This window comes from Carassius auratus, unplaced genomic scaffold (assembly GCF_003368295.1).
Source record: "Carassius auratus strain Wakin unplaced genomic scaffold, ASM336829v1 scaf_tig00030707, whole genome shotgun sequence".
Taxonomy (NCBI): Eukaryota; Metazoa; Chordata; class Actinopteri; order Cypriniformes; family Cyprinidae; genus Carassius; species Carassius auratus.
This window is the reverse complement of record NW_020525874.1, coordinates 112,612-136,098: the sequence shown is the minus strand read 5'-3', so window position 1 is coordinate 136,098 and position 23,487 is coordinate 112,612. Positions and strand designations below refer to the sequence as shown.

Here is a 23,487-nt window from a genome sequence, read left to right as displayed (position 1 = left end):
TCTTTTATGTCTTTTCATTGTCCCAAAGACTTGTTATAAAACCCGGGGAGATCTGTCATTTGAGGCTGTAGCCCCCAGACTGTGGAACGCCTTGCCTTTGTTCCTCCATGTGGCTGATTCTGTTGAGTCCTTTAAAAGGCAACTCAAGACACTGTTATTTAAACAAGCTTTTAGTTGATTGGGCTTAAGTTTACTTTTGACTTTTTATTTGTTTTAATTTTATTTGAATATTAATGTGGTTGTACCTTGTAAAGCACTTTGTGATTTTATCTGTGAAAAGCGCTCTATAAATAAACTTTACTTACTTACTATGCTGTAAACACTGAAGAGCATGGACAGAAATAAAAGGAAATAATGAAGTTTATATGATACTATACAGGACTGAAAAATTATTTAATGTTTAAGATTAGTGGTGTCAAACTCAGTTCCTGGAAGGCCAGAGCCCTACAGAGTTTCGTTCCAACACACATACCATGTAGTTTTCGAATAATCCTGAAGAACTTAATTAATTGGATCAGGTGTGTATTTCAGGCGTGGAGTTGTATTCCTCCAAAAATTTCCAGAGTCTGACACCCTTATTTTAGATTTTTTCTGTGCAAGACATTTTAATATAAATAACTATTTTTCTTTGTTTTTCAGTATTTTGACAAGGTTGTAAGAATGCTGCCCAGCAGCTTTTAACATATTGGCAGTAATGACATTAACACTTTTACTGGGCCAGGGCAATGTAATAAATAATAGACTTCCTTTCAGATGAAGTCTATTTAATTGACCATATTTAAAGGTAATGTAATTTCTATCAGCAAACAGAATTGTCAAAATGATGACTGTCATTTTAAGAAAATAAATAATAATACAACTTGCAGCACAAATACAGTTCTTGCTTTATGGTTCCTTTATTCAGAATTTTAAAAAGATTTTGTAACTTTACACTGAATGCTCTGCTAAGAAGAAGCATAGTGTCAGTTTCATTTAACAGTAGGAAACATGTCTGCGCCAAGCAGGAACAGGCACATGCAGTGCTGACAGCTGCTCCAACATCACAGTTCCTCTTCCTAATGAGAGCTTAATGCCTGATCCGTCACATGGGTGTGTGTGTTTACATGTTTTGTGTTTGAACGAGTGTGTGAGGAGACTGATTTCACAGAGCAGCAGCAGCAGATTTTGTGTTTGGTTTCTGCGGGTACCCTGTTGCTAGGCAAACTTAAGCCCCTGACCAATGAACCCTCCTCTCAAGACTCCTGCTGTGTGTACAGTAGTTACCAAGTTACACAAACCCATGCACACACTCAGGTAATAAATTAACGCACCTTGAACTTTGGCAACACAAACTGCAATTAAATTTTTTATTCAAAACTAATGGCTAATGCAGTCATTCTCATTTGTTGGACAGAAATATTTAAGGGAGAGAGAGAGAGGGAGAGAGTGAGACTTTTGGACTTTTAAAATATTTTAATCAGACAACTAGTTTAAAACCAATATTTGCACCATACAAAAAGAAAATAAATAAATGAAATAATAATAATGATAGTAATTCACAATTTTACCAATTAAACCATAACACTCCAAAAACATTTCTCACCACAAGAGCATTTTTCACATTCCACCTTGCATCAAAAAAAAAAAAAAAAAAAAACATATTATTTGTTAATTTACGGTGGGCATATTCTACGGCGACCTTGTACTTTACTAATAATTTGAATATTCCAACCAGATCAATATTTTCCCCCTCAATTTTACATGTGTGGGATTTCAGAATTGCCAACTTTGCCTGCCCTAATAGAGAGTTAGCAACAGTGCACTGTGCTTTTCATTCCTTGTTGTATTTCAAGCCCAAAATAAATAGATTTTTTGTTAAAAAAAATAAACCCAAGTTCAGTGAAGATTTTTCCCAACAGTTCAAACAAAGGAATTAATCTAAAACAATCAGAAAAAAATAAAAATAATGAAAAACAGTATCAGGAGCATTACAAAACGGTCATGTAAATGAAATCATAACATTTAATTTTGAGACAAGACTATTTGTTGCCACAGCACAGTGGAGTATTCTCCTAATAAATCCTAATAAAAATAAATGTTGCTTTTTGAAATATTTCCAAGCTAGAAATCAAAGCAGATATATCATCAGTGTTTCTGATACATACAGTTACATTGTCTGCATATGCTGTGAGTTTCACAGGTGGAATTTCTGGAAACCTAGGAACAACAAGTCCGTGCAATCGTTTCCTTAAAATTGACAGAAGAGTTTCAATAGAGCAAAAAAGTCCGGAAAGAGGACATCCTTGCTGTATACCTCTAGTTACTGCAAAAGGTCTAGTCAGGCGCCCATTAATTCTCAGCATACTAGATGTTTCACTATATAATAATTTAACAGAGGAGATAAATTGTGGACCAAAGCCAAAAGCTTTCAGTGTCTTTAGTAAATATAAATTATCCACTCTGTCAAAAGCTTTCTCTTGATCTAGAGATAAGAGTCCAATATCAACTTAATGTGTTTTGGCAACTGTAATAATTTCTCTTAACAAGAATAGGTTGTTGAAAATTGTTCTTTTGGGGATACAGTATGACATATCCTCATGAATTATAGTTGCCATACATTTCTTTAACCTATTGGTTATAACGTTTGACAGTATTTTAAAATCAGTACACAGTAATGAAACAGGATGCCAATTCTTCAAGTATCCAAGATCTCCTTTATTGGGTATTAAAAAGGGGTATTCTACAGCTCAAGGATAGAACACCTTGGTTAAAGGACTCCAGAAAAAAATGATACAAATCTTGTCCAAGCACATTCCAAAAAACCTTTATAGAGCTCTGCAGACAGACCATCCAGTCCAGGTGATTTGCCACTGTTAGCACAGCACTTGACAGCTCAGAAAAAGTTAGAAATTCCTCCAGCTCCTCCTTCTCAGTCGTTGACAACTGTGGAAGTCGTTGAAGAAGTTTTTCAACTGCTGCTTCCTCACAGTGTTCTGACTGATAGAGATTCTCATAAAAAGAAATAGCAGAAGCTATAATTTCTCGCTGGCAAGTAGTTTCACTGTCATTAGAAAGTTTCAGTTTATGGAAAATTTCTGCTCTTTTGGCTTTCTCTCCAGTCCAAAAAAGAAGGCCGTTCGAGTATCCATTTCATTGTGCTTTAAATATCTTGTTCTCACAAGAGATAAATGGGGGTACGTTCGAAAACATTACCTTTTTCGATAGGTTAGACAGGGGTAATACAGGAATAAAAACATCATGCCTAATGGTTAGAGAGTCGGACTCCCAATCGAAAGGTTGTGAGTTCGAGTTCCGGGCCGGCAGGAATTGTGGGTGGGGGGAGTGCATGTACAGTTCTCTCTCCACCTTCAATACCACGACTTAGGTGCCCTTGAGCAAGGCACCGAACCCCCAGCTGCTCCCCGGGCGCTGCAGCAAAAATGACTGCCCACTGCTCCGGGTGTGTGTTCACAGTGTGTGTGTGTGTATGTTCACTGCTCTGTGTGGGATGGGTTAAATGCAGAGCACAAATTCTGAGTATGGTTCACCATACTTGGCTGAATGTCACGTCACTTCATGAAGGGTCAAACCACACTCCACTAAATAATTGACCATTTCTACTTCTTTCAGAAAAACAACCATTGCTTTATTCATTCTAGAAGCAGACATGATGTTTTGTGCACCTATTTCTCTGCCAATTGCGACCAAAACGTTCTCAATGGACACTGATGCATCTGCCGGGATGCACTTGCATGCAACCCGCACGGACACACATGAAAAACCATCAGAATTTGAGCCCATCTCTATCAGCTATGCTGACAGAAGTCAGCACCCCGACTCTCTATCCTCTAATCCAAAGCAATATTCAAAAGGAATAAACCCGGAAAAGAAGGAAAAGTTTGAAACTCACTCAACGCCACACACTCTTCCACTCACATGCTCTCAGCCACTCCGCACATGCACATGAGACACACAGAAAGAGCGAGAGAGTGAGAGAGACCATTCATCTAGCATATCAAAAGAACTAATCTAGATTTTGACTACTGTGTCCAATAGAAATATAGGTATAGTAGCGAAAAAATGGCAAGTGTGGTTTTTACAGTTCATGAGAGAATAAGCAAGATCAAGGACAATTTCCAGTGCAGTCTATATAACTTGTCATATTTTTAGGAAACCCCCACCAGTACCCTGTATCATTGATGGCCAGCCAGTTTACATAGTTCGAAGGTTGTTGGATTCTCAACAGGTCCATGGCAGGGTTTAGTATCTTGTGGATGGGGAGGGCTTTGACCCAGAGGAGCAGTCCTGGGTTCCTGCATGAGATATTTTAGACCAGATTCTCATCTCTGAGTTTCGCAGAGCCCAAGGAAACTGTCAGAAGAATGTCAAGGGCCGTTCCTAGGGGAGAGGCTCCTATAAAGATCTCATCTTTGCACTTTTGCATCTTTGCACACTTTCCGCTCCTGGCCTGCAGGGTACGCCTTCCTTAAGGCTTCTTGGTTATGCTCCCTCCAGGCCTCCAGATAGCATGTTTACCCCAAGCCCAGTGCTCTCCACCCCTGCAGAGGGCAATATTGTACTTAATCTTGCTTAGTACTCTCCTCGTTAGTCCTGATCCCCTTCACGTGTGTTAGCCTTTTTAAAGGTGCTCGTTCTCTGCTATTGTGTTCAGTCTTGAGCCTATGTACTCAAGTTACCAGCTCTCAGGTAAGTTTGTAACTTCTTGTGACCCTTGTGTCTATTTTTTTTCTCTGTTTTATGGAACCTCAGCTATCCTTAGTTTACTTGTACTTTGTTACCATGGTTTCTCGAGTGAAGATTTTTTTGTTTGGAAGACTCAAGTCCCCTGACTCATGACTCTTCAGCTCTTGGGTTTCTATACCTGGAAATGAGCTCCGTAGGAAACACTTCACACCCTCTACACCAGAGACCAGGGTTCTAGTCTCGCTCAAGGTGACCTCCTCACATGTGGAGGGTGTTGATGATTGTCTTCTGGACAACTGATTGTGGATTCATATTTTAAACAAGCGTTACCCAGTATTTATACTCAAAATGTATCAAATTAAGCTCAAAATGGAATTTTCAATTTTTTAAGATTTTTTATTTTTTTATTTTCCTAAGCTGAAAGTCGTAACTATCAGGATTAAAAAATATATATAAAAATAAAAAACCCCTTGAAATATTTCAGGAAAGTTTGCTTTTTTTTTAATTACAAAAAAATAAAGCACTTTTCCATTATATTCATTTTTTTAATGCACCTTTGTATCACACAATGCTGCAATTTTCTTTAAAATCTATTCATGAACTGTTTTATTTCTTATGGTGGTCCTTATAGGGGGGAAGACGTGATCACCGATGTTAAGCACCTGCGAATGGGCTCCATGAGCATGCCGGCCCCTGTGGAACACATATCTCCCCACCAGCACCAGCCCTCCTGTAACCCAGGTTTCACAGTTCGCTCTCAGTCCCTACACTCTGTGGAAGGAGGGGAGGAGGAGGGCAGCCCCACATCCCGTAAGCAGCCCCCTCCCAAACCACGGAGGGACCCCAGCACCAAACTCAGCATCTCCTCTGAAGCTGTGGACCTCAGTCCCACCGGGAATAAAGGCAATGATCCAGAGAGGTGTGATGGTAAGATTCTATGGTTGTTTAATCCAAGCTTCACCTTCACAATTCCTGATGCAAAAAATGTTAAGATCAACTCTTTTTGTCGTTATATACTAACTGATGTTAAAATAATGGGTTAAATTGAATCCTATTGTTTCTTGTCAAGTCACCTTTATTTATATAGTGCTTTAAACAAAATACATTGCATCAAAGCAACTGAACAACATTCATTAGGAAAACAGTGTGTCAATATTGCAGTTCATCATTGAGTTCAGTGATGTCATCTCTGTTCAGTTTAAATAGTGTCTGTGCATTTACTTGCAATCAAGTCAATGATGATATCGCTGTAGATGAAGTGACCCCAACTAAGCAAGCCAGAGGCGACAGCGGCAAGGAACCGAAACTCCATCAGTGATAGAATGGAGAAAAAAACCTTAAGAGAAACTAGACTCAGTCGGGGGCCAGTTCTCCTCTGACCAGATGAAACCAGCAGTTCAATTCCAGGCTGCAGTCAGATTGTGCAGAAGAATAATCTGTTTCCTGTGGTCTTGTCCCAGTGGTCGTCTGAGACAAGGTCTTTACAGGGGATCTGTATCTGGGGCTCTAGTTGTCCTGGTCTCCGCTGTTTTTCAGGGCTTTAGAGGTCCTTTCTAGGTGCCGATCCATCATCTGGTCTGGATATGTACTGGATCCGGGTGACTATAGTCACCCTCTTTTCTGGATACAGACTGGAACTGGTGGTTACGGTGACCTCAGAATAAGAGAAACAGACTAATATTAGGGTAGATGCCATTCTTCTAATGATGTAGAAAATACATGGGGTGTTATGAGAAGTGTTCCTGGTTCCGGTTTACCTAATTAATGCAGCCTAAAAATCCTTTAACAGATTTGGATTTTTAAAGCATATTAGTATGCTATGTGTAAGCCAAGTTTAAAAGATGGGTCTTTAATCTAGATGTTGCAAGAGTGTGTCTGCCTCCCGAACAATGTTAGGTAGGTTATTCCAGAGTTTAGGCGCCAAATAGGAAAAGAATCTGCCGCCCGCAGTTGATTTTGATGTTCTAGGTATTATCAAATTGCCTGAGCTTTGAGAACGTAGCGGACGTAGAGGATTATATAATGTAAAAGAGTTCATTCAAATTCTGAGGTGCTAAACCATTCAGGGCTTTATAAGTAATAAGCAATATTTTAAAATCTATACGATGTTTGATAGGGAGCCAGTGCAGTGTTGACAGGACCGGGATAATATGGTCATACTTCCTGGTTCTAGTAAGAACTCTTGCTGCTGCATTTTGGACTTGTTGTAGTTTGTTTACTAAGCGTGCAGAACAAACACACAATAAAGCATTACAATAATCTAACCTTGAGGTCATAAATGCATGGATTAACATTTCTGCATTTGACATTTAGAGCACAGGCCGTAATTTAGATATTTTTTTTGAGATGGAAAAATGCAGTTTTACAAATGCTAGAAACCTGGCTTTCTAAGGAAAGATTGCGTTCAAATAGCACAACTAGGTTCCTAACTGATGACTGCTACGAACTGATGGCAATCATATACAGTAAGTACAATTTAAACCACGCTAATGAACCTCCATTAATGCCAACAAAGTGTTCAAGTCAATGCAAAATAATTTTGTGGTCAATTGTGTCAAACGCAGCACTAAGATCCAATAGAACTAATAGAGAGATACAACCACGATCAGATGATAAGAGCAGGTCATTTGTAACTCTAAGGAGAGCAGTCTCAGTACTATGATATGGTCTAAATCCTGACTGGAAATCCTCACATATACAATTTTTCTCTTGTAAAAGCAAACACACACAACATTGTGAAAAATGCCATAATTTTGAATGGCCAAGTCATGTAAAACCTTATCTGGACTGAGCACAAGCATGACCATAGCATGTGATGTCTTCTAGATTAGAAAAAAAAAAAATTGACACATTTTTACACATGACAAGGCATTATAAATAAGACAAAGTAGCAGTAGCAAATTTCTAGTAGCAATAAACACCTGCAATCAGATACCTGCCAATAAACAAACAGTATGGAGTTTTGAGAACATATTTTAACATCCAAATCAATTAGAATCAGTATTATAACAAATAAAATCAGTTTATTTTATGCAAGGCAAAGCGGGTTTTTTTTTATCATGCAAAATGACCGTTGCTGGCACATTTAGCTGACTGACATCTCGTCCTTATATGGTGAGTTCCGTAAAATAAAATTATTTACAGCACAGTAAAGACTTTATAGATGAAATAAAATGTATACAAACCTTAATATCTCTGAAGAAGTCCACCAAATCGGTAGTGCTGAAAACCGCTCACTCCTGAAGAAGATGAAAAACCCATGCTCTGAAAGTAACCCAACAGCTGGCTTGCTTTGTCGGGTTGAGGGGGAGGGGGGTGTATAGTTTCAGTGGTCAGTGAGATTGACCCAGCCAACAGTTGGCTTATGCAAAAACTACAAAACACTGAAAAAATAGCCCAACATAATGACCCAACAGGCTCACAACCTGGGTTGAAAAAAAAACAAAAAAAACAATGTTGGGTAAGTTACTCAAAAAAAGTAATCCACTACAGAAATACTTATTTAAAATTATAATTTGATTACATTGCTGATTACTGCACTTAAAAAGTAATCAGTTTACCAATTAGATACTTTCAAGTTTACTTTTCAAGTTATCAAACAAATTTCTACAAAATAGTTTTTTGTTTTGTGAAAAAAAAAAAAAAAAAAAATAGGGTGCGCTTTCTGGATTCATTCTCTGTGAATACCTTCCTGAAACGAATCAATAAAATGAATGAAAATTACTTGAGAAATACAGAATATATATAAAAAAAAAAAAAAAAGCTTGAAGTGTCTATTATTAAATGAAGTCATGTCGAAAACAAATATTCTCTGACAAAATAATCTTTAGGAAACCAATGCAAGGTACAGTCTTTCCCGCTTGAGCTCACCTATAATGTGTCTGCGCTCACGATGCGCTATAAGATAACCACCCACGTGATATCAGGCTTGAGATGAGCGAACATGTAAATGTCCACATCAACTCCGTATACAAAGAAAGATTCAAGTTCATCTCGGCTACTTTCCGTTTTTGGAAGAAGATGGGCTGTGAGGAATAATCCTTGAATTATGATGCCGATGTGGCTTAATACAGCAAATGATCTCATTCTAATGAGTTATTTATTTTAACTTCTATTAGTGTTACTGTGACATAAACTTGTCCATATTCACTTGTTGAAATTTTCCCAAACTGGGAAATACTGTAATACAGCTACTGTGTAACGTGTTATACCCAACTCTGAATATAACCCACCATTTTTTTTTTGAGTTTGGCTATTGTTTCATGTAAAAGCAAACACACAACAATGTGGACAATGCCAAAAAAAAGTTATTTGAAGCCTTGTCTGGACCTAGCACCAACAAGACTTTAGCATGTGATGTCTTCCAGATCAGGAAAAAAATTGGGGCACATTTTTACACATGCGAAGGCATTTATGCAATTTACCTAAATTTATCTCCCACCATCATTTGGGAAGTCATTGGGAAGTTGTTGTGTAGTGGTTGAAGCTGCTTGCTAAATTTGTGATTTATAATTGTGCAGGTTTTCATCCCTGAAAAAAAAGGCAAACCGTAGGCATCAACAGTTTTCCAGGGCTTCCTCATTCAGATTTCAACATTCCTATCAGTTTATCTCTATGCAGTGATGACCCTCTTTTATCTTTTATTTAGCTGTAGACTGCAAAAGTATTAAGTCAATTTATATTTCTCAAGAAGTGTGCCGTGAGGAATATTTTTTGTCAGAATTTGAAGGGATCACAGTGTGCACAGAGATCTTCCTCTAAGCCACAGCAACCAACCCACAGAAACAGAGACCTCTTGCTGCTCCACCAATCCAGACATCAGATGTCAGTCTCAACCAATCATCAGTGAGGTGATAGGAAGACAGAGCGTGGCAACAACCAATAAGGAATGAGCTAGCAGCCAGCTCAACAGAGCTTTAGCCAATGAGCACCAAAGAGTGTGGAATGTAACTCATTCAGAGGACAGTTGTTTGTTGAACGGGAGGTTGAGAGGGTGTTGGGGGAGGGAGCTAGCACAGAATTCATTCAGGAGGAGTGACTGACCTAGATTTAGTTCCCCTGGAGGAGAGAGGGCGAGGGTAAACAGATCCGCTCAAAGGGAGGGGAAAGGCAGAGAGAGCAGGAGGAGGGGCATGTTCAGAGGTGTTGAAACCGATCTCAAGATCCACCAGTATACATTTTCACAGAATTAACAAATGTATAATAGTTTTTTTATGTTTATTTTTTCATGCATAAAGGGAGTCTTTGACTCACTAAGAGAACATGAGAAAAGAATTTGAATCAGGCCACAATGCAGTTTTTAACTTGTTTTACTCTCTTTAAAAATCCATAAAGCATTTAAGAGAATTTTTTTTTTTTTATATGATAAAATATTATCTTTTCTCAATACAGAAATCTGGGAATTTTATCATTTTTATTCTCAGAGTGAAGTTGGAATATAAGAGTTAGTGCATATGTGTGCCAGAATATTATCTATTTCATGTTCACCTTTGAGGCAGTGCCCAGATTGTGTTTCCCAATGTGTGTATTTCAGTAAAGGCAACTTTTTTATTGCATGTTGTATAAAATATATTGGTGTGTACTTGCATGGAGTTGGTGATAAAGATGGTGATAAAGTTAGAGCAGCAAGACCACATGGTATCTGAATAATTTAAAGTTATAAAATTGTCCTATGTACAGTGATCCCAGTATGCCTAACCATATATCTTTATTCATGCATTTCTACTTACTCAGGAACACAAGGCTGCAGTGAGGACTGCAGGAAAATTCCTCCACCGAAACCTAAGAGGAATCCTAACACGCAACTAAGCACTTCCTTTGATGAGTCTTACATCCGCAATCATGGTTCAAAAGGTTTTCCTACCATGCTCTTCTCAAGTGATTTCCAGGCTCCTTCCCCTGCTCAGCCACAGTGCCCACAGGATTCAGACTTAGTTGAACCTGTCTACATTGAGATGTCTGGGAATGTGGGACGAGAAACGACCCTCCAGCCTGAGGAAGATGAGCCGGGTGAGGCTGTCTATGAAGAGATGAAGTATCCAGGCCTTGACGAGTTTGACATGCGTTGGGATCTTTCTAGCTGTCGCTCACAGTGTGCCACACCCTGTACACCTGAGCTTGATATCCATGCCACCCTAAACCGTTGTACTACCCCTTGGGGCATGCCAGTTTGTGACATCCCTGCCCCATTCCCCAACCTGTTGACACATAGGCCACCTTTACTGGTTTTCCCTCCAGTCCCAGCTCAGTGCTCTCCCAACTCGGACGAGTCCCCACTCACCCCTCTCGATGTAGCAAAGCTTCCTATGTTAGAGAACAGTTCTTATGGCAAGTCACCAACCTCATCTTCTCTGGAACCCTCTGGCTCCACATCTACACCTCACCTAAGACGTGCTGAGAGGGAGCTAGCAGCCACTCCTACAATAACAGTATCTGGGCGATCGTCGGCACCACCACTGCCCTGTGGCGTCTATAAAAGTTATTCCTCCTCACATGGTTATCAGCGCAGTCACTCAGCCTGTCCCTCACCTGTTAGTATGGGCCGCTGCCTGACGCCCCTCAGCCTCATGCGGTCACCTCCTTTTGAGGGGACATTTCCTACAACAGGCCTTCCTCGCAGTGCCTCTGCCACACCACATGGAAAGGGATCACCGCCGCAGGATGCAAGCTCAGGGGGACGGCATCATGGCTCCATGCAGAATGTGTCAGTGGCACGGTCACGAACGCCCACTAGCCCTCTAGATGAGCTCACAAACCTCTTCACCACTGGCAGGAACATGCTGAAAAAGAATACCAGTGGCAGAAAGAGCAAGGAGCCGGGAGAAAGTGAGTGCCAACTGCCTATAATCATATTCAGTCACTAATTTAGTAATTGTTAACCAGTTTTAAAAACTTTAAAAAGTGCATTAGTAATACAAATAGATACACAAGCAATAGTGCAAATCAGTATATTGTGCAAAATCAATTTAGTAAAATTGAATAATTGCTGATTTAATTTATGTCTCTTCTTGTATATTATTATTATTTTACTTATTTAAAACTGTTAATCCTTTTAATTCTGGGTCATTTATGTTCAATTTATATTTGTAAACTTTGTAAGACTGTCTCGGACCTAATATACTCCTAATATACCTAATATACTTTTATTATTATTATTAATCCAGAGAGATTAAAAGGCTGAAGCCCCGGGTGTACTTAATTTTCTCACGTTCACGCAGCTTTCAAAGAAATTTATCAATCACATGAGCATGGATCGACAAGTTAAACACATGTACTATTAGTACAATTAGTATAAGTACTATTAAGTGAACTCTTCTGTCCCATCATAAGTGTGCGCTGTTGTACAGGGACTATCACGGAATCCAGATTGTGGAAGTGTACTTTGGGCTTAAAGCGATAGACCAGTCCCAATACAGGCAAATGTACTGTGTTTGCACATGACCACTTGTCTACTTAGATTACGTATTTCCTGTATTTTGGTCTAAGACCACAAGTGTGTAGAACATTTGATTACCTGGTGGCACACACTTACAACATGATGTAAAAAAAAAAAAGCTTTTATAGAGCTTGATTTAAACATTTTGATTTTCAGTGTACTATGTAACAGACAACACAATGTAATAATTGTGGTGCTTTTAATTAAGTGATTAAAAAGCAGTTGGATGTTTCACATAATGCATATTCTTGACATTTTATATTTTAATAACAAATATATGCAATAACCAATTCATTAAACTTACACTGTAATGTTTTTCTTCAAGTCGCGCTATTTTATGGCGCATGAGTTCTGATGAATGACAAGATACTAGGGCTGTGAATCTTTGGGTAGGCAGCGCTTCGATTCACGATTCAAAGTTTTTCGATTCAAGAATGATTTTTGCAAATTTAGACGATTCAATTTGATTCAAATCATAATTAAATTTGATACAATTTGATTATAACGATTAGATTCTGCACTCTTTAAGTGCATTCACAGGTTTATTTAAATGCTTCCCCTAAATTGGGGCAAATAACAGACAGCCTTTATGGTTAGAGAACCATAGGTTAGAAAAAAAAAAGAAAAAAAAAATATATTGTCCATTGTTAGATGCTAGTTTAAAGAAACTATGGCATAACATGGCGTACGTAAAAATGTATGTAATTTATGTAAGATTAAAAAAAAAAACATCTTAAAAATTATGTATGAGCTAACATTTTGTCACACCAGGGGCATAGCCATCATTTCAGAAGTGACTGAAACGTCAAATAAAATGATTTTATGTATGTAGCCAGTGTATTATCATGATTCATATAATTTGTATCACTTTTTATCACTTTTAGTTTGCTTTAAGAAATCAAATATACTGCTCTACAATAATCGATCATTTGTAATCAATACTTTTTTTTTTTTTTTTTTTCTAATGGCAAATTTATATACTACATTTAGCTATTATTTTAATTTTCTGCACAGAATAAGGTAAAATTTTACTTTATAGTTTATGTACTGTAATCAATCAATCAATCACCTTTATTTATATAGTGCTTTAAACAAAATACATTGCGTCAAAGCACTGAACAACATTCATTTGGAAAACAGTGTCTCAATAATGCAAAATGATAGTTAAAGGCAGTTCATCATTGAATTCAGTTATATCATCTCTGTTCAGTTGAAATAGTGTCTGTTTTTATTTGCAATCAAGTTAATGATATCGCTGTAGATAAAGTGACCCCAACTAAGCAAGCCAGAGGCGACAGCGGCAAGGAACCGAAACTCCATCGGTGACAGAATGGAGAAAAAAACCTTGGGAGAAACCAGGCTCAGTTGGGGGTCAGTTCTCCTCTGACCAGACGAAACCAGTAGTTCAATTCCAGGCTGCAGCAAAGTCAGATTGTGCAGAAGAATCATCTGTTTCCTGTGGTCTTGTCCTGGTGCTCCTCTGAGACAAGGTCTTACAGGGGATCTGTATCTGGGGCTCTAGTTGTCCTGGTCTCCGCTGTCTTTCAGGGCAGTAGAGGTCCTTTCTAGGTGCTGATCCACCATCTGGTCTGGATACGTACTGGATCCGGGTGACTGCAGTGACCCTCTGATCTGGACACAGACTGGATCTCGTGGCCACGGTGACCTCGGAACAAGAGAGAAACAGACAAATATTAGCGTAGATGCCATTCTTCTAATGATGTAGAAAGTACGGTGTTATGTGAAGTGTTTCCGATTCCGGTTTACCTAATTAATGCAGCCTAAAAATCCTTTAACGGATTTGGATATTAAAAGCATATTAGTATGTTATGTGTAAGCCAGGTTAAAGAGATGGGTCTTTAATCTAGATTTAAACTTCAAGAGTGTGTCTGCCTCCCGAACAATGTTAGGTAGGTTATTCCAGAGTTTAGGTGCCAAATAGGAAAAGGATCTGCCGCCCGCAGTTGATTTTGATATTCTAGGTATTATCAAATTGCGTTTTGAGAACGTAGCGGACGTAGAGGAGTATAATGTAAAAGGAGCTCATTGAAATACTGTGGTGCTAAACCATTCTGGGCTTTATAAGTAATAAGCAATATTTTAAAATCTATACGATGTTTGATAGGGAGCCAGTGCAGTGTGGACAGGACCCGGCTAATATGGTCATACTTCCTGGTTCTAGTAAGAACTCTTGGCTTTCTAAGGAAAGATTGCGATCAAGTAGCACACCTAGGTTCCTAACTGATGACGAAGAATTGACAGAGCAACCATCAAGTCTTAGACAGTGTTCTAGGTTATTACAAGCAGAGTTTTTAGGCCCTATGATTAACACCTCTGTTTTTTCTGAATTTAGCAGTAAGAAATTACTCGTCATCCAATTTTTTATATCGACTATGCATTCCATTAGTTTTTCAAATTGGTGTGTTTCACCAGGCTGCGAGGAAATATAGAGCTGCGTATCATCAGCATAACAGTGAAAACTAACACCATGTTTCCTGATGATATCTCCCAAGGGTAACATATAAAGCGTGAAGAGTAGCAGCCCTAGTACTGAGCCTTGAGGTACTCCATACTGCACTTGTGATCGATATGATACATCTTCATTCACTGCTACGAACTGATGGCGGTCATATAAGTACGATTTAAACCATGCTAATGCACTTCCACTGATGCCAACAAAGTGTTCAAGTCTATGCAATAGAATGTTGTGGTCAATTGTGTCAAACGCAGCACTAAGATCCAATAAAACTAATAGAGAGACACACCCACGATCAGATGATAAGAGCAGATCATTTGTAACTCTAAGGAGAGCAGTCTCAGTACTATGATACGGTCTAAATCCTGACTGGAAATCCTCACATATACCATTATTCTCTAAGAAGGAATATAATTGTGATGATACCACCTTTTCTAGTATCTTGGACAGAAAAGGGAGATTCGAGATTGGTCTATAATTAACAAGTTCTCTGGGGTCAAGTTGTGGCTTTTTTATGAGAGGCTTAATAACAGCCAGTTTGAAGGTTTTGGGGACATATCCTAATGACAATGAGGAATTAATAATAGTCAGAAGAGGACCTATGACTTCTGGAAGCACCTCTTTTAAGAGCTTAGATGGTATAGGGTCTAACATACATGTTGTTGGTTTGGATGATTTAACAAGTTTATACAATTCTTCCTCTCCTATAGTAGAGAATGAGTGGAACTGTTCCTCAGGGGGTCTATAGTGCACTATCTGATGTGATACGGTATCTGAAGGCTGAATGGTTGCAATTTTATCTCTAATAGTATCGATTTTAGAAGTAAAGTAGTTCATAAAGTCATTACTGTTGTGGTGTTGGGAAATGTCAACACTTGTTGAGGCTTTATTTTTCGTTAATTTAGCCACTGTATTGAATAAATACCTGGGGTTATGTTTGTTTTCTTCTAAAAGAGAAGAAAAGTAATCAGATCTAGCAGTTTTTAATGCTTTTCTATAGGATATGCTACTTTCCCGCCAAGCAATACGAAATACCTCTAGTTTTGTTTTCCTCCAGCTGCGCTCCATTTTTCGGGCTGCTCTCTTTAGGGTGCGAGTATGCTCATTATACCATGGTGTCAAACTGTTTTCCTTAACCTTCCTTAAGCGTAAAGGAGCAACTGTATTTAAAGTGCTAGAAAAGAGAGAGTCCATAGTTTCTGTTACATCATCAAGTTGTTCTGAGGTTTTGGATATGCTAAGGAATTCAGATACATCAGGAAGATAACTTAAAAAGCAGTCTTTTGTGGTAGAAGTGATGGTTCTTCGTTACTTGTAACAAGAAGTAAAATTTACAATTTTGGCTATATGAAGTTTACACAGAACTAAATAATGATCTGAGATATCATCACTTGGCTGAATAATTTCAACACTATCAACATCAATTCCATGTGACAGTATTAAATCTAGAGTATGATTTCGACAATGAGTAGGTCCTGAAACATGTTGTCTAACACCAATAGAGTTCAGAATGTCTATAAATGCTGAACCCAATGCATCTTTTTCATTATCGACATGGATATTAAAATCACCAACTATTAAGACTTTATCTGCAGCCAGAACTAACTCGGATGTAAAATCACCAAACTCTTTAATAAAGTCTGTATGGTGCCCTGGTGGCCTGTATACAGTAGCCAGTACAAACATAACAGGGGATTTATCATTAACATTGGTTTCTCTGGATAATGTTATATGAAGCACCATTACTTCAAACGAGTTATACTTGAAGCCTGCCCTCTGAGAAATCCTGAAAACGTTGTTATAAATTGAAGCAACTCCTCCCCCTTTGCCTTTTAGACGCGACTCGTGTTTATAACAATAATCTTGGGGGGTGGACTCATTTAAAATAATGTAATCTTCAGGTTTTAGCCAAGTTTCTGTCAAACAGAGCACATCTATATTATGATCAGTTATCATATTATTTACAAAAAGTGTTTTCGTAGAAATGGATCTGATATTCAATAAGCCAATCTTTATCATTTGTTTATCCATATTGCATTTGTTTTTTATTTGTTGAACCTCAATTAAATTGTTAACCTTAACTTGGTTTGGACATTTTTTGTATTTTCTAGTTCGGGGAACAGACACAGTCTCTATAGTGTGATATCTAATGATGTCAATTAGCACTGCATCATTCTTAATGTTATTTATTTATTGTGTTGTTTTTTTCTTAATGTTTTATAATTTCATTCTGCTTTTATTCAGTTTAGCTGCAGATATAGCCTGGCACGTCTATGAGAGTGAAATCACTTCTTTTTCATTCTGAAAACTTCTTTATCTCATTTTCACGAAATAAAATTATATAATAGTTATTTAACTTTTTCTCTCCGTCAGCGAATGATGATTCTGAGAGAAAACGCACCCGATGTCTGTTTCTAAAGCAACAAGCGCTACTTTCATGCATCTGATTATCAGATAAACCTTGCGCTATTATTTCAAGGTCCTTGTTAATGCTGTGGTTATTTTAACAGTTTCCTTCATATATTCGGTTCATCAGCATTGTTAAAACACCTTTATCATTCAATGGAACTTTGCGTATGATTTAGACACTTACATTCCTGCAGGGGCATAGTCATCTTTTCAGAAGTGAGGGGGACAGAAATCACACACACACACACACACACACACACACACACACACACACACACACATATATATATATATAGCATTACGATATAACATTTCTGTAATGTAAATAGCCCACTAGTCAACAGTTTTTGATTTTGAACAGTAAGATTTTTAATGTTTTGAAATTTAAGTCTCTTCTGCTCACCAAGCCTGCCTTTATTTGATCCAAAGTACAGCAAAAGCAGTAATATTGTCAACTATTTTTACTATTTAAAATAACAGTTTTCTATTATAATATATTTTAAATGTAATGTATTCCTGTGATCAAAGGTGTATTTTCAGCATCATTCCTCCAGTCTTCAGTGTCACATTAATCAGAAATCATTCAAATCAAGCAAATTAGCTGATTATCAATATTTAAAACAGATGACTAATTTTTTTTTACCATACTTGGATGAATAGAAGGACCCAAAAATCTACATTTATGTGAAATAAAAAGCTTTCACTACATTAGACACTATATCATTCAAAAGCTTAGTAAGTGTGTGTATATATATATATATATATATATATATATATATATATATATATATATATATATACATATATATATATATAGTGAGATTTATGAGGTATGTCAAATAAATGGCAGTAAAGGTTTCAGTTTATGTGTATGCCTGCATTATTTTGACTGACCCATTTTCAAGAGACTGAAGTTTCCTACTATGGTCTGCATAGTATGTATATATATATTTTTTTTCTTGTTAAATTAATTATAGAAATTAATACTTTTATTTAGCAAAGATTCTTTACATTTATCAAAAGTGATGATAAAGACATCATTTTACATGAGATTTCTATTTCAGATAAATGCTGCTCTTATGAACTGTCTATTCATCAAAGAAACCTGAAAAAAATATTTTCAACATTATCATAATATCATATATATATATATATATATATATATATATATATATATATATATATATATATATATATATATATATATATTATAGCAGCAAATCAGAATTACTTCTGAAGGACTGAAGTAATGATGCAAAAAAAAAATCGGCTTTGGAATCTCAATAAATAACATTTTGAAATATATTAAAATAGAAAACAGCTATTTTAAATAGGCTAGTAAAATATTTCAAAATTTCACTGATTTGCAGTATTTGGATCAAATAAATGCAGGCGAGACTTCTTTAAAAAACATTAACAATCTTACTGTTCAAAAACTTTTGACTGGTAGTGGAGACCATAGGCAACTGTAATTTTTCTCTAATTTCTAGCTTTTAATTGGCTAAGAAATCTATAACTGGTGGACAATAACAAATAATAATGATTTGTTTATATACTACAAACACTTTTTATCTCCTAATAAGGCAGAATAATTTATATACTGTAACAAATGCTATGTCAATTAGCAGCGCATTTTTCTACTTTATTTATCACCTGCTGGAGATTTTTTTTTTTTTTACTAAAAAACGAAAACAACTGATTCATACAGTGATAGTTGGACGCTGTTGCCCATATTAGGAGTTTCCTGGTATGATTTTCTGCGTGAGAGCCCTCCGGTTTTGAGTATGAATGAAACACACACTGCAGGAGAGTTTAGCGCTCCATGATGTACATCTTGCCTTCTCGGTCCAAAAAAAAAAAAAAAAAAAAAAAAATATCAGGTCATGCACAGACTATCTTTTTTCTTTGAGTTTAAATCTATATTTATTCACACTGGCTCTTGAAAACCTCTATACGAACACAACCAAAAAAGTGCGGGGGACGAAGTTCCATGATGATAAAAGTGGGGGGACACGTCCCCCGCGTTCTGCTCCGTCCATGCAATAATTACACAGCTTTCGACTGCTCAGGTAACGCCGTCAGTAAGATGCAGAGAGCCATTGACAAACTACAGAAAAGTAAAGCTACTTCACTTTAGTATTACTGGCCACGAGTCCTAAGGAGAGATCACACACCAGCTGCGTCAGTGACATACAGAGCACAAGGGCAATCAAATGACAGTCTCGGGCGGTAATAGTGGAGCATGTGAAGGATGGATGTGAAGCATGAACACAGTTCAAGCTCTCCATTAATTTGTGCTTGTAATAATTTAATGTGTATATATTTTAAAAACATTGAATCACTATAGAAATCACGATTCATTCGATTCTTAGCGTTTTAAATCGATTACTGTCCGAGATCGGCGATTCACATTTCAAAAATCATGTTTCAAGATCGATGCATATGAATCATCAGGGTTATGCATCAAGAAAACGAGTGAATTTTTACACCCCTACAAGATGCATTTAAATACACTAATGGCACTGAGCTCTGGAATTTTTCTGACCTGGGACAGTGTACGCAGTACCAGGTGCCCAGTTGTAACAGACCCAGTCAGTGTTGACCCCCCAGACCTTCTGCTGATCCATTAACCAAAGCAGCATGTTACTTTAACCCTTAGGTGCTCTTTGGGGACTTTTCGAAGCCAAAGGACGTTTGCTGAAAAAGAAAAGTCCACTTTATCTAAATCACATGAGACTTTGAATGGTTGTCAACACTTGCCATCTCTTTTTAAAAAAAAAAAAAGAAAAAAAAAAAGGATTTGGTTCATTGTTAGTGTAAAAGAAAAAGGTCACACTAAGGATGGTTGAAATATTTAATATTATACATTGAAATAAGTTGGGGTAATTATCAAATCTGTACATTTTCTTTTGAATTTGTCATAAAATCACTAAATCCAGCACAATGCAGAAATACAAGAATCGAAAATGAAGTGGAAACCCGTCCACATATTCACAATGCAGAACGATTGCACTCGCACACACACCAATTTCTCTAGAGACACCAAACAGCTTGAGTGTATACCCAAAACGAACAGCATATAAGAGTTAAATTTGTAAACAGTCATTAACAACAGGTCAAAATACTCTGAAAGCAGTTATAGACAAAGAAAGTGAAATAGACAGATATAGGAGTATTGAAAAATTTTTGGTCCGTAAGTGTTTGTTAGCATGTGTTAGCTAACAAACACTGCTGATGGATACTAAGATTTCTGCAGACAATTTTATGGCTTACTTACATTTTCAACAGTGCAAATGTGTGTGTGTGTGTATATATATATATATATATATATATATATATATATATATATATATATATATATATATATATTCAATTCAAGTTTATTTGTATAGCGCTTTTTACAATACAAATCGTTACAAAGCAACTTTACAGAAAATTATGTTTCTACAATATTTAGTAGTAGCTTATAAGTGGTGACTGTCAGTTTGTGCAAATTTGACAGGATTTAAAAAAAAAATAATACAAGACGTAGTCAGCCAGACGATGAACATTATTAACATTATTAATTAATAATTATTATATGATGCAGTCACACTTGTTGCAATATTTGTTAGTTCTGTTTGTTGATTCAGGGTTACCATCATCTGGGGTCCTCTGAGGGGTCAGCATCGTCTCTTCTCAGGTGTTCTGGATCCAGACTGGAGCTTGTGTAAATGCTAGTTACCACGGGATGTAAATCCCGTGGCAAAGCATAGAAACAAAATAGAGACATCATTAGCATAGCTGCTGATCCAACAAAGTAAAATTAGTTTAACCCAAGCTACTGAATAAGAATGCGCATTTGATCAGATGCAACTACACTCACAATTTAAGAGATACAACATTCGAATGCTTGGCGATATATACAATAGGTGGATAACCAGAATGGGTAATACCGCAGCGTGTACCGCCACCGCCGTGGTGTTAACTGCAAGTCAAACTACCACCAGGTGGTGCAAAGGGACGGATTGCGAACTGAATGTAATTGTAAAATGTAATATATATATATATATATATATATATATATATATATATATATATATATATATACATACAGATTAACCCCTTACCAGTCACCCCCCATTTTTGGTATCGAGGTTTCTGCTCATGATTCTTTCTGACTAGATCAAAATCAACATTTGTTCACAAAGCTGACACTTCAAAGTTTACTGTTCAGGAATCAGAATTCCTCAAGCTGGTATGATAATAGAGATATATAAGCTCAAACATAAAAACAAAAATACAAATATTAAAAACATATTTTTTAATGTATTAAAAAAATTATTGATGTGAGATATGAGTTTAGAAATACAGTGTAGCTAAAGCCACAAGTCTTTCAAAACTTCATTAGAAATTTCATAATTGAATCTGTAAAACTGTGAATTTTAGAAATATTTTCTAAAGCCATGTCATGTGTGTTTTTAGAGAAGGCTAATCAGATCAATTTATGGCACTTGTCATCCCTGTAAGATCACACATGTAAACACTGCTGTGTGCTCTGTATGTGTTTTTGGCTATGGTTCTATTGTTCTCACCAAACGAGTCTTTCACACCTCCACCAGGTATGACACATTATCCGCATTATTCTTTTTATCATTATTCTTTTGTTTTATTCCACCTTTATCAGCCTTTTTTGTGGTATTTCCATGTTTACAAAGCAACAAAGCAGCAATCTCACTTCAGTCTCAGTATGCATTTACCCCTTATTTATCAAAAGTCTTACTATAAATATACAACAAAATATTTTATTACGACCTTACGTGAATTATTGTGACAGAAATGCGTAATGAAGAAGAAATGCACCTGCTATTAGTAGCATTAGAGCTAACGTTAGCATCAAGCTACATCCGACAATTTATTAAATTATTAGTACACTTTTACTCCTAACTCACATCGCTGCACAATTTAGCATTTCCGATGTACATTTTTTATATTTTTTATAAAAATGCCCCAGATCTCAAGAAAATCTCATATCAAGCTTTTCTATCGTAATCGCAGGTTTATTATTCGGATATTTTGTGTGTACAGAGGTGTATCAGTGTTGTTGTGAGCTGAAGGTCCAATCAGAGTCTGTCTGGGTCACAGCTTGAGTACACAGAAGCAAATACACAGACACAGTGCTGGGAGAGGCTATATATCATCAGATTGTGTAAATCAGTGGAAAATAAATAGAAATGATGATTCTGTCTGAAGAAATATGAAGTAAACATATCCATATATCTCCGCAGATATGCATCTTTGGTCTATAAATCCTCATTGACACTGTTCAGTGAGCCACATGACTGAATATGAATGATTGGTGAATTTCTATTCAAAATGTGGCATAATACGGATTTATTATTTTGCACTCCTGATATAAATTACTAAATAACTGTCACTGCTACAATGTTTTATCAAAACATTGGTCAAATATCGAGAGAGTTGCTGACTCCAGGGGCCCGTTCTTCGTACGTCGCTAACTCAGTTAGCTGGATTTGATTGTTGACGATTTGGCGTGATCTTGGATCGTTTGGTTCTTCAAAGCTCATCCCGGAGCTGCTGTCATAGCAACAGATCTGAAAGCTTAAACCTGCTCGGGAGCAGGCTTATTTAATGTAAACAGGATTAGATCGCTTCTTTTCAACCAGAACTGATACTCAAAATATGTCTGCTACCACCGCTACTTTATTACAAGAGTATCGTACTGATCCAGGGACAATAATTTAAAATAATAATCATTAAAAAATTATTAAAAAATAATATAAAAATGCTGTGTAGTCCATAACAGCCTACTAGACAGCCAGTTTTACTCACTGAAATATTTATTTGTCATAAAATTATTACTTCATAATTGTATTAGAGTCTTACACACATGCTATACAGATAATAGAGTCGTGCATTATTTTGAGTGATGACTGCTTATATAAGATTGGTTTGATGGAGCACAGGAGATGCAGATAACATGATATTGACCATTAAGAAACTTTCATTAATGCTGTCACGTAACAAATCTCTCCAAATATAAAATGAAATGAATAGATAATTTCTACATTTAAATAAAAATGTAAAGACTGCACAACTATTATAAATTGTGAATCTAAATAATTGGGAATCATGAAAAAAATTCTAATATAATAAAAACAAGTCTCTATTATGTTTCATATATCTAATATAACATTTATGTAGTTTTGTTTGCTTGGCTGTTTCCTTATAAAAGTCCAGAAATTTGTCATGTTTTTCGTCAGGTGTCGTTTAAAATTATATGATGTAGTTACATTGCCGTCTTGCCACCAGCCAATTGCTGCACTGCTGATCATGGTTTCGAGTATCGATACATATCCCCTTTTAAGACAACACATGAACGCACAATTATCTCAGATAACTCAATCCAGCGATACTAATCATACACAACAGGTGTGTTCGAAGAACCCAATGTGTCATTTGATCTCGGATGTAATAAGCGACG

At 36.7% G+C, this 23,487-nt stretch overlaps 1 protein-coding gene across 2 annotated transcripts in view; it reads left to right on the top strand.

Annotated features, from left to right (window-relative positions):
* nyap2b (neuronal tyrosine-phosphorylated phosphoinositide-3-kinase adaptor 2b) overlaps positions 1-23,487 on the top strand; it is a 121,951-nt gene that overhangs the window by 4,474 nt on the left and 93,990 nt on the right. Inside the window, exons 1-3 of one of the 2 annotated variants that reach the window (XM_026252493.1) lie at positions 3,493-4,686; positions 5,315-5,610; positions 10,417-11,508. In XM_026252493.1, coding sequence (XP_026108278.1) covers positions 5,352-5,610; positions 10,417-11,508 — 1,351 coding nt within the window. In that variant the 5' untranslated portion in view covers positions 3,493-4,686; positions 5,315-5,351. Of the gene's footprint in view, positions 1-3,492; positions 4,687-5,314; positions 5,611-10,416; positions 11,509-23,487 lie in introns of those variants that run through there. The other variant, XM_026252492.1, reaches the window with a different exon arrangement.